This window comes from Bison bison, unplaced genomic scaffold (assembly GCF_000754665.1).
Source record: "Bison bison bison isolate TAMUID 2011002044 unplaced genomic scaffold, Bison_UMD1.0 scf7180017864533, whole genome shotgun sequence".
Classification (NCBI taxonomy): Eukaryota; Metazoa; Chordata; class Mammalia; order Artiodactyla; family Bovidae; genus Bison; species Bison bison.
Genome location: NW_011495082.1, coordinates 8,204,616 through 8,217,006, shown reverse-complemented (window position 1 = coordinate 8,217,006; position 12,391 = coordinate 8,204,616). Strand labels below are relative to the sequence as shown.

General features: G+C 38.1%; 1 protein-coding gene across 1 annotated transcript in view; it reads left to right on the top strand.

Moving 5' to 3' along the window:
* The window catches only part of KIAA0825 (KIAA0825 ortholog), a 429,492-nt gene extending 428,177 nt beyond the window's left edge, over positions 1–1,315 (top strand). The window contains exon 21 of the mRNA XM_010831930.1: positions 578–1,315. Coding sequence (XP_010830232.1) covers positions 578–695 — 118 coding nt within the window. The 3' untranslated portion in view covers positions 696–1,315. The remainder of the gene's footprint in view (positions 1–577) is intronic.
* Positions 1,316–12,391: the final 11,076 nt, after the last annotated feature.

The window sequence follows — 12,391 nt, the reverse complement described above, 5'->3', positions numbered from 1 at the left end:
GTCTTTAGTCTTTTTTTTTTTTTTTTTTAGCAAATGCTCTATGGAACCTTGCTAACAATTTGGTGCTTTCTTGGGTGATTTAAATTGATTATTTCAAATCTGATCTTATTTCTAGGAAAAGATGGACCTGCCTTTAAGGTATATCCAGTGCAGTGTGGTCTTCTTCTTGTGGCTAAAGCCTTCCTGGTGAACTTCTCTGCAACTCAAAGCCACTGATATGTTGATCAGTGAGGGAAAAAATACTGTGAAAAATATTCTCTTATTAATTGCAAATCTAATTCTAGATTGTACTTATATGCACGCATATCCTGGGAAGCCATACAGTTTTTAAATCTAGAAATACAGAAAACTCACTTAGAACTATACTTAAAAATTTCCCCTGGAGTGGCGCTGGTTGGACTCTACTTAGCTCCTCTGCCGAAGCAGTGCTCATGAACTGTAAGAGACAGTGAGTAAAAGAATAAAGAAGGAGAAGCACTCAATAAACCAATGACTGCACATGCTCAAGCCCTGAATAACTGAGTGTTGACTGTAGTCTGGAAGTTACAAAAATGCTAAGATGTGATTTTTCTTTTAGGTGGGAAATGAGGAAGGACGAAAAACTAGCAGAGGAAGAAAAAGCAATGTTGGAACATCTGAAACTTATGTGCACCATCCAGGACTCTTCTGCCTCAGATAACACAGAGGAACAGTGATCTGCAGAAAACAGCAACAGCTTTATTTTAGGAAACGATCACATGTAATGGAGTAGGCTTTCTACTCTAGTCAGAATGAACCTCTGAAGTGCTGTGAAGCATGAAACCCATGAGTAATTGCTGAACTGAAAAGGAGAGCAGCACATAAAGAATAAAATGCTATATATTTTTCATTTTAAAAATAATTTCAAATGTTTTTTTCTTTCCTCAGTCTTTCTCTTAATATGATATAACTGCTGCCATCTCGTGTTCCCTTTGAATTACTTTTTTTTTTTTCCTTTCAGTCTTCAAGTATCTATGACAACAGGCAAACTGTTTGGAAATCTTTTCCCTAAGGATTTTTAAATACAACATTTGAATGTTAAGTTGGAATCACATGGCCCCTTGAGGGTCATCTGAAAAGTTCAAATTAATTTTGTAGCCGTAACCCAAGTCAATCGTAACTGCTTTTAATAACACCGCTGTACCAGTCTCCTTTCCCATCGCCTCTTCCTCATCCAATTTATTTTAATCAGAGCCACAAAAAGCACTCTCTTGAAGTATAACTTTAGTAATATCTATGCCTATGATGGGCTTCATTGGTGGCTCAGTGGTACAGAATCCCCCTGCCAATGTAGGAGTTGCTGGTTCGATCCCTGGGTCGGGAAGATCCCCTGGAAAAGGAAATGGCAACCCACTCCAGTATTCTTGCCTGGAAAACCGCATAGACAGAGGAGCCTGGCAGGCCACTGTCGATGGGTTCACAGAGTCGGACACAATTTAGTGACTAAATAACAACAATCTACGTGTCCATAGTGATTTTTCAGACATCACATTCAGACTTCTAATCATACGCTTTCAGAACCTATACCCAGAAGTGCCAAGTTCAAGGAACTGCCTGTCATCTGAGCCACACACTTGTCATTTTTCCCAACAAGAAATCATCTTTCTCCCAAAGTCACGTTCAAAACTCACTCTAGCACTTCATTATCCGTAATTTCATAGTTTCTGTTAACTTCTCTTATTTCCGTTACATTGATACACACACACATGCACAGACGCACAAAAGAAATGGAGTATGTTCTAGTGCCTTCTATGCCAAGTAAAGTTGTATTTACTATATCCTTCCAATCAGTGCCTGATATTAGATGAAAAAGCCATCGAAGTCTTTACGATGTAACTTGACGTTTCCCTTTATAACAGTAGTCACCCCAAATGTCTACTGTAGAGTTAGTCATCTAGTGGACAGTTAATAAACACAGTTGCTTAAGTGGGTGTCATTGTGAGAAGACAGCAAAGACAATTAGACTGGGGAGCAATCTATAGGACATCTGGGAGAAGCCTTATATCACGAATTACTTTAGGCCATATGACATTGAACGTCATAGTTACTGAGATTCTCAGGTTATTCAGGCCCTTACATTCTGTGATTTTTATAAACTGTGTATAGGCTACCTAATTTCCAAGGGAAAGTACTTGAGCATTTTGCAAAGAGTAAAGCTTGGCAGAGGCCACCTTAGAAAATCTCTTGCATTGTCTCCTTACATAAAAACACATGAATGGCCGTGTAGTCAGCTGCTTGCCAAATAACACAGTTTATTTTTAAAGAATTTTACTTTGATTGGCCAGTATAATCATAAACCAGGTGTTTTAAGACATAGTTGAAGTAATTTCTAAAAATTCTATGGAAGACCATTTAAAAAATGGTAAGAAACTATTGTGAGAATTAGACTTTCTGTATAGTCTTACCTATAAACAGTTACTATAACAACCAACATAAGGCAACAGTTGACTTTTATTCCTTCAGCTTAGGGATGTACTAATGCTGCGTAACTATATTTTATTAGAATAGACACTAAAATAGTAAAAAAAAAAAAAACTGATCTAAAAACTAAATAAAATCATCTTATAAACTTAGAGGATTTCACATTTGGGTTCTTTTGCCTAATATATCTAAAGATCATCTGTTAACACTATTTTTAATTGAATCTGTACATTTATGTATAAATCCTGGAAAGTGATTTAGTTTGTATTAAAAAAAAATTCTATATGGCTCCCTTTCGAAAGGAAAGATGTATAAAATGGAGAGAATGAGATGAGGTGAAAGGAGACCAGAGTTTTCACTTGATTTCTGTTCTCCATGGCTCTATTAAATTACTGTAGTTATAAATGCAATAAATTTATTTTTTCTTAAACTTTTTGGAGGATAATTATAATATTGTATCGGTTCCTGTCATTCAGCGTGAATCAGCCATAAGTATACATACGTCCCCTCCCTCTGAACCTCGCTCCCACCCCGCTAGGTTGTCGCTGAGCACCAGTTTCAGCTCCCCGTGTTATACAGCATCTTCCCACTAGCTGTGTGTTTTCCATATGATCGTGTACACATTTCAGTGCTACTCTCAGCTTGTCCCGCCCTCTCCTCCCCTGCTGTGTCCACAAGAGTGCTCTGTATGCTTGTCTGCATTTCCATTCCTGCCCTGCTAATAGGATCATCAGTTCCATTGTTCTAGATTCCATGTATATATATTAACATACGATACTTCTTTTCTCTTTCTGACTTACATCGCTCTGTATAACAGGCTCTAGAACTAGAACTGACTCAGATGAGTTCCTTTTAATGGCTGAGTAATATTCCACTGTATATATGTACCACAATTTCTTTATCCATTCATCTGTCGATGGACATGTAGGCTGCTTCCATGTCCTAGTTATGAACAATAAGATTTATAATTGGGAATTTAACTGACAGGTCATTGATCTGCCAGATCATTGTGACTTTACGTTTGATGTTTCTTAAATTATGATAAAAAGTGATACTCCAAAACAGTTATTCTTTCTCACATTCCTTTTAGTATAAGTAAACAATAGGAATGAAGTTATATTTAATAACTGCATATGCTTATTACAATAATATTATCTTCCTATAAAATATTCCTTCTGTGTTTTGTTTAACTGTATTTTTATGTAATTATAAAGTTATCTATTATTGGCCTAGCAATGTTAAAACTCAACATTTAAAGCTCAACATTCAGAAAACAAAGATCATGGCATCTGGTCCCATCACTTCATGGGAAATAGATAGGGAAACAGTGGAAACAGTGTCTGACATTATTTTTCTGGGCTCCAAAATCACTGCAGATGGTGATTGCAGCCATGAAATTAAAAGACACTTAATCCTTGGAAGGAAAGTTATGACCAACCTAGATAGCATATTAAAAAGCAAAGATATTACTTTGCCAACAAAGGTCCATCTAGTCAAAGTTATGGTTTTTCCAGTGGTCATGTATGGATGTGAGAGTTGGACTGTGAAGAAGGCTGAGCACCGAAGAATTGATGCTTTTGACCTGTGGTGTTGGAGAAGACTCTTGAGAGATCCTTGGACTGCAAGGAGATCCAACCAGTCCATTCTGAAGGAGATCAGCCCTGGGATTTCTTTGGAGGGAATGATGCTGAAGCTGAAACTCCAGTACTTTGGCCACCTGATGCAAAGAGTTGACTCATTGGAAAAGACTCTGATGCTGGGAGGGATTGGGGGCAGGAGGAGAAGGGGACAACAGAGGATGAGATGGCTGGATGGCATCACTGACTCGATGGACGTGAGTCTGAGTGAACTCCGGGAGTTGGTGATGGACAGGGAGGCCTGGTGTGCTGCAATTCATGGGGTTGCAAAGAGTTGGACACGACTGAGTGACTGAACTGAACTGAATGTTAAAACAATATGAAATAATTTTTAATAAAATACAGTTTACCCTTGAACAACATAGGTTTGAACTGTACAGGTTCACTTACATGCAGATGTTTTGCTAAATATATACCACACTGCTACATAATATACAGTTGGCTGATCTATAGATTCAGAACTGTGGATATGGAGAGTCAGTTGGAACATTACACAGTCAGGATAGGCACCCCTAACCCCTGTGTTCAAGAGTCAACTGTATAGATGATAATGTATATTTCAGATATTTTAGATTGTCATCTCTATGAAAAAAATGTTATAAAACTACCAACCGAGAAATGGGAAACATAAATCTCTGTTTTGTCTACTAATATCGGTTTATGTTAAATATCCTATTATTCCCAGTTCACAGATTCCTGAGTCAAAGGGAGCTTCAGGTAGTTTATATCAGAAATTTCTTATAAAAAAGTTTTGTTTTTCTAATGATTTTCATGATTCTTGAAGCATTGCATAATTTAAAAAAACACTGTGCTAGGTGAAATAAGACAGCCACAAAAAGACAAATGCTGTATGATTCTACTTATCTGAAGTATCTAAGAGTAGTCAGATTCATAGAAACAAAGCAGAATGATGGCTACTTGGGATTATGGGGAGGGGGAAAGAGGAGTTGTTTAATAGGTATAGAGTTTCAGTTTTACAAGAAGAAAAATATTCTGACCATATGTTTCACAACAGCATGACTATATTTAATACTGCTGAACCAGACACTTAAAAATGGTTAAAATGGGTTAAGATGGTAGACTTTATATTATTTTATACTATTGTGTGCTCTTTATTTACCATGTGCACACATACACACACGGCTGTAAGTGGAATCTCTACTAATGAACTTTCTTAACATGATGACTGAAAGCTTTTAAATTTTAATGGGGAACTATGAGACCTGTATATTTGGTATCAAAGATTATTCTACACAACAATAAAAACTACCCGCTTTGCCTTTGAGAAATGTTTACAACAGCATCATGAGTAGAGCGGTAAACACTTGTTTCTCCAGAATTTAAAGAATCCAAAGCCCTGTAAATCTCTTTTCCCCTCAAAATATCATAATAACTACTTATAAGAAAAAGACTTATATTAGTAATTACTGCAGAATTAACAATACTATCATAACTTGGCAGCTTGAAACAACACACACCTTCATCATCCTATAGCCTTTGTGTCAAGTGTCTGGACATGGTTTAGCTGGGCTCCCCGCTCAGGACCTCACAAGGCTGCAATGCCGGTGTCAGCCACGGCTTGGACTCATCCGAGGTTCAACTGGGTAATACACCACTTCTAAGTTCACATTGTTGTTAACGACATTCATCACCTTGCAGGCTACCAACTCAGAGCTTCAGTTTCTTGCCATGTGAGTCTAGCCAAAATGGCCTCTTGTGTGCTCTGTAAGAAACAGACAATCTTGCAAGGTGAATGTTACAACTGTATGTTACAAAATCACATGTATTTAATCATGCACATTCCATCTCCTTTATCCAGTTCTAGTAGTTAAGAGCAAGTCGCTCATCCCACTCAAACTCGGGAGGAGGGGATCCTTTTGTTGCTTTGTAATGGAATTTCCGTTTGGTTCCTTATTGTAAATTTTATGTGTTTCTTGAGAATTCCTGCATTTTTGTTCAATGTGAATATATTTTAAGACATTAAGCATAGTTGTAATAGCTTTTTAATTCTTTCTTGTCTAATGATTCCAACAATGAGTTAGCTTGGGATCAGTCTGTATCTCTTAAGGGACTTGTCTTTTCTTTTAAGAATAGGTAACTCTGTTTGGGGGAAGGCTTCAAGACCACCCTTATATTCAGAGATTAATTAGGAGAACTCACACAGCTCATCACATAATTGTACTCACAGCTCAGATTATAGTTATGTACTCTGTGTGTGTGCATGTGTGTGTGTGTGTGTAAGGAAGTCTCATTATAAGAATGTGGGAATATATCTTAAAGCCTACTAACCATATTCAATATACCAAGTTCCAGTGAATATTGGGAAGTAGATACATTTCTGAGGATATTTGGGAATAATCATGTTGGCCACAAGAGACATAAGTGTATAAAGGATTAGAATAAGAAGAGATCAGACTAAAATTTGTGCTTAAAGAAGTAACTGTGGAGAACTAGGAATAAAAGAGTTCAGACTTGAGATGTAAACTGGTAGAGAAAGTTCATAAAAGTACCAAGAAGAGACTGAAGAATTACTCAGTCCTATTAAATAATATTCCAATGAGGAGGTACCCTTTCCAACTTGAAAACATGATTTTAACATGATGATAGTTTCTCTTATTTGTATACATACCTATATGTGTGTGTGTATGTGTGTGTTAACATATGACTTCTACACTGAATATGTAGCACTTGGGGTTGGGGGAAATAAGCAGAAATTTCAAACCTGTTTTGTCAAATATTTTTTTTACCCCTAGATTATATGCTAGTCTTGCATTATGGCTTTTCTGTTTACATTAGGATGTTTTGGAATGTCTCAATTTTAGATATTTAAACATCTAATATGATCTAAACTACTTTAAATATTTTCTATTCATTGCTTCTATTCATTGTTTTCTGTTCATTCCTCCATATTCTTCTTTTCTAGGGTCTTCCATACTTTTTCTGCCTTCTCTGATGTCCTCTAAATGAACATTTATAAGATTCCAGTTTCCATCCTGTCTTAATATATCAATTCAAACTTTTCTTTTTTTTGGATGATCTAAAAAGGTTGCTCTAGGATTTGCAATATACATTTATAATTTACCTAAGTCCACATTCCAGTAACACAATAATGCTTCATGAGTACTGAAAATACAAAGTATTTTCAATTTCTCCCTCCAGTCCTTGGTAGCACTGCCATCATTCATTTCACTTATGCATAAGCTATAATCACAGACTACAATGTTCACATTACCTTGAACAGTGCTATCTGTTACATCAACTAAGGAAAATTAAAAAAAAAAAGATTTATTATAATTTACTCCTTCTCATAAACTCTTTAGGTGGATCCAAATTTCTGATCTGTAACATTTCTCTTTCAAGAACTTCTTTTAACATTTCTTCCAGGGCAAATCTTCTGGTGACAATTTCCCTCCATTTTTGTCTGAGAAAGTCTTTATTTTTCCTCTATTTCTAGGGGTAATTTCACTGGATATCAAATTCTATGTTGGTGTTTTATTCTTTCAAGTCTAAATATATCATTCCATTGTCTACTTGCATAGTTTCTGGAAAAAAAGTTTAAAAACTCACATCTTTTTTTTTTCCCTCTGTAGGCAGCATTATTTTCTTCCCTGACTTCTTTCAAAATTTTCTCATAGACTTTGATTTTCTAATGTTTGATTATATATGCCCAAGTGTAAATTTTTTTTTTACTATTTATCTAGTTTAGACTCCTCTAAGTTCTTGGATCTGTGGATTTTAGTGTGTCAATAATTTTGAAAAATTGTGTCATTACTTCAAATAGTTCCTTTTTATTTCTTTCTCCCTTCTTTTTCTAGTATTTGCATTAGGCACACACTAAACTTTTTGTAATTTTCCCACTTCCTTGGGTATTCTGTTTCATCTTTTTGATTCCTTTTTCTTCTTGTTTTTCAGTTTTGGAAGTTTCTTTTGACATACCCTCAACCTAGATTCCTTCCTTGTTTGTGTTCAGTCTACTTATGAGTCAGACTGCCAGAAGTATTTTTCATTTCCGTTCCTATGTTTTAGATTTCTACCATTTCCTTTTGAATCTTTCTTAACATTTTCATCTCTCTGCTTACTGTTCCCTTCTTTTGCTGCATGAAGTCCACTTTCCTTCCACTTTGAAGGTTAGAGTGGTCTGGAGTAGAGCAGTTTCATTCCACTAGGCTGGTAAGCACCTGGTTGGTTAGGGTCTGGTAAAACAGTTTCCCTTAAAGGCAGGCTTTGTTAAGGAAAATAGAGAGCTCTGGGCATATTTCAAAATGGTCACTTTTCCTCTCCCACTGTCAGAAGAGACTTTTTCTCTGATTTTCAATGTGGCTCCTTGAGGTAACAGTCACAAAAGTGTTCTACCTTCCTTCCCACAACCAATGAAACCACTTGGGAGTCTTGATTCTCAAACCAGTCCGTGAGTTTCAACGCCTAGAGTAGTCCACAGTGTTGCTGTTTAGCCACTGTGTCCTACTCTTTGCGACCCCATGGACTGCAGCATGCCAGGCTCCCCTGTCCTTCACTATCCCCTGAAAGAAAGAAAAAGAAAGTGAAGTCAATCAGGCGTGTCCAACTCTTTGTGACTGTATGGACTGTAGCCTATCAGGCTTCTCCGTCCATGGGATTTTCCAGGCAAAGGTACCGGGGTAGGTTGCAATTTCCTTCTTCAGGGGATCTTTCGGACCCAGGGAACGAACCCAGGTCTCCTGCATTGCAGGGAGACGCTTTACCCTCTGAGCCACAGGGAAGACTCCCACTATCCCCTGGAGTTTGCTCAAATTCATGTCCACTGAGATGGGATGCAATCTAATCTTCTCATCTGCTGCCGTCCCCTTCTCCTTTTGCCTTCAATCTTTCCCAGCATCAGGATTTTTTTTACAATGAGTCAGCTCTTCCTATCAGGTGGCCATAGTATTGGTGTTTCAGTCATTACAATGATTATTCAGGGTTGATTTCCTTTAGGATTGACTGGTTTAATCTCCTTGCTGTCCAGGGGACTCTCAAGAGTCCTCCTTCTCCAGCACCACCATTCAAAAGCATCAGCTTTTCAGTGCTCAGCCTTCTTTTATGGCCCAACTCTCACATCCATACATGACTACTAGAAAAACCATAGCTTTTTCTATGTGGACCTTTGTTGGCATAGTGATGTCTCTGCTTTTTACTATGCTGTCTAGCTTTCCTTCCAAGAAGCAAGTGTCTTTTAATTTCGTGGCTGCAGTCACCATCATAGTGATTTTGGAAACCCCCAAAATAAAATCTGTCACTGCTTCCACTTTTTCCCCTTCCATTTGCCATGAAATGATGGGTCCAGATACCATGACCTTAGTTTTTGAATGTTGATTTTTCCATGTCTGGCTCTGTTGCTTCTTGTACTGCATACAGGTTTCTCAGGAGACAGATAAGGTGGTACAGTATTCACATCTCTTTAAGAAATGTTCACAGTTTGTTGTAATCCACAAGGTCAAAGGCTTTAGTGTAGTCAATGAAGGAAATGTTTTTTCTGGAATCTCCTTGCTTTCTCCATGATCCAACTAATGTTGGCAATTTGATCTCTGGTTCCTCAACCTTGTCTAAACCCAGCTTGTATATCTGGAAATTCTCAGTTCACATACTGCTGAAGCTGAGATTGAATGATTTTGAGCATAACTTTATTACCATGTGAAATGAGTGCATTTGTATGGTAGTTTGAACATTCTTTGGCATTGCCCTTTTTGGGATTAGAATGAAAACTGACCTTTCCCACAGCTGAGATTTCCAAATGTGCTGACATATTGAGTGCAGCACTTTAAAAGCATCTTCTTTTAGGATTTTAAATAGCTCACCTGGACGGTGACCTTCTGCCAATTCATCTATTACAATTTAAAGTGTTCTACCCATACTGACTTCTGCTTCCTGTTCAGTTCACTCACGCAGTCGTGTCCAACTCTTTGCAACCTCATGGACTGCAGCACACTAGGCCTCCCTGTCCATCACCACCTCCCAGAGTTTACTCTAACTCATGTCCATTGGTCGGTGATGCTATCCAACCATCTCATCCTCTGACGTCCCCTTTTCTTCCTGCCTTCAATCTTTCCCAGCATCAGGGTCTTTTCCAGTGAGTCAGTTCTTCACATCAGATGGCCAAAGTATTACAAATTCAGCCTCAACATTAGTCCTTCCAGTGAATATTCAGGACTGATTTCCTTTAGGATTCAATGGTTGTATCTCCTTGCAGTCCAAGGGACTCTCAAGAGTCTTCTCCAACACCATGGTTCAAAAGCATCAATTCTTCTGCACTCAACTTTCGTTATAGTCCAACTCTCACGTCCATACATGACTACTGGAAAAACCATAGCCTTGACTAGACGGACCTTTGTTGGCAAAGTAATGTCTCTGCTTTTTAATATGCTGTCTAGGTTGTTCATAACTTTTCTTCCAAGGAGCAAGTCCCTTTTAATTTCATGGCTGCAGTCACCATCTGCAGTGATTTTGGAGCCCCCCAAAATAAAGTCTGTCACTGTTTCCCCATCTATTTGCCATGAGGTGATGGGACCAGATGCCACGAGCTTAGTTTTCTGAATGCTGAGCTTTAAGCCAACTTTTTCACACTCCTCTTTCACTTTCATCAAGAGGCCCTTTAGTTCTTCTTTGCTTTCTGCCATAAGGGTGGTATCATCTGCATATCTGAGGTTACTGATATTTCTCCCAGCAATCTTGATTCCAACTTGTGCTTCATCCAGCCCAGCATTTCTCATGATGTATTCTGCATATAAGTTAAATAAGCAGGGTGACAATAAACAGCCTTGACATACTCCCTTTCTTATTTGGAACCAGTCTGTTATTCCATGTCCAGTTCTAACTGTTGCTTCTAGACCTGCATCAAAAGGCAGATCAGGTGGTCTGGTATTCCCATCTCTTTCAGAAATTTCCACAGTTTATTGTGATCCACACAGTCAAAGGCTTTGGCATAGTCAATAAAGCAGAAATAGATGTTTTTCTGGACTCTCTTGCTTTTTCAATGATCTAACGGATGTTGGCAATTTGACCTCTAGTTCCTTTGCCTTTTCTAAATCCAGCTTCGACATCTGGAAGTTCACGGTTCACGTATTGCTGAAGCCTGGCTTGGAGAATTTTGAGCATTACTTTACTAGCGTGTGAGATGAGTGCAATTGTGCAGTAGTTTGAGCATTCTTTGGTATTGCCTTTCTTAGGTCTTGGAATGAAAACTGATGTTTTTCATTCCTGTGGCCACTGCTGAGTTTTCCACATTTACTGGCATATTGAGTGCAGCACTTTCATAGCATCATCTTTTAGGATTTGAAATAGCTCAACTGAAATTCCATCACCTCCACTAGCTTTGTTCGTAGTGATGCTTCCTAAGGCCCCCTTGACTTTGCATTCCAGGATGTCTGGCTCTAGGTGAGAGATCATACCATTGTGATTATCTGGGTTGTTAAGCTCTTTTTTGTACAGTTCTTCTGTGTATTCTTGCCATCTCTTCTTAATATCTTCTGCTTCTGTTATGTCCATACCATTTCTATCCTTTATTGTGTCCATCTTTGCATGAAAATTTCCCTTGGTATCTTCCATTTTCTTAAAGAGATCTCTAGTCTTTCCAGTTCTGTTGTTTTTGCACTGATCACTGAGGAAGGCTTTCTTATCTCTCCTTGCTATTCTTTGCTACTTGAATGCTACTCTGCATTCAAATGGGTATATCTTTCCTTTTCTTTGCTTTTCACTTCTCTTCTTTTCACAGCTATTTGTAAAGCCTCCTCAGACAGCCATTTTGCTTTTCTGCATTTCTTTTCCTTGGGGATGGTCTTCATCACTGCCTCCTGTACAATGTCATGAACGTCCATCCATAGTTCTTCAGGCTCTCTGTCTATCAGATCTAATCCCTTGAATCTATTTGTCATTTCCACTGTATAATCATAAGGGATTTGATTTAGGTCATACCTGAATGGACTAGTGGTTTTCCCTACTTTCTTCAATTTAAGTTTGAATTTGGCAATAAGTAGTTCATGATCTGAGCCACACTCAGCTCCTGGTCTTGTTTTTGCTGACTGTGTAGAGCTTCTCCATCTTTGGGTGCAAAGAATATAATCAATCTGATTTCAGTATTGACCATCTGGTGATGTCCATGTGTAGAGTCTTCTCTTGTGTTGTTGTAAGAGGGTGTTTGCTCTGTTCAGTGCGTTCTCTTGGGAAAACTCTGTTAGGCTTTTCCCTGCTTCATTCTGTACTCCAAGGCCAAATTTGCCTGTTACTCCAGGTGATTCTTGACTTCCTACTTTTGCATTCCAGTCCCCTATAATAAAAAGGACATCTTTTTTGGGTGTTAGTTC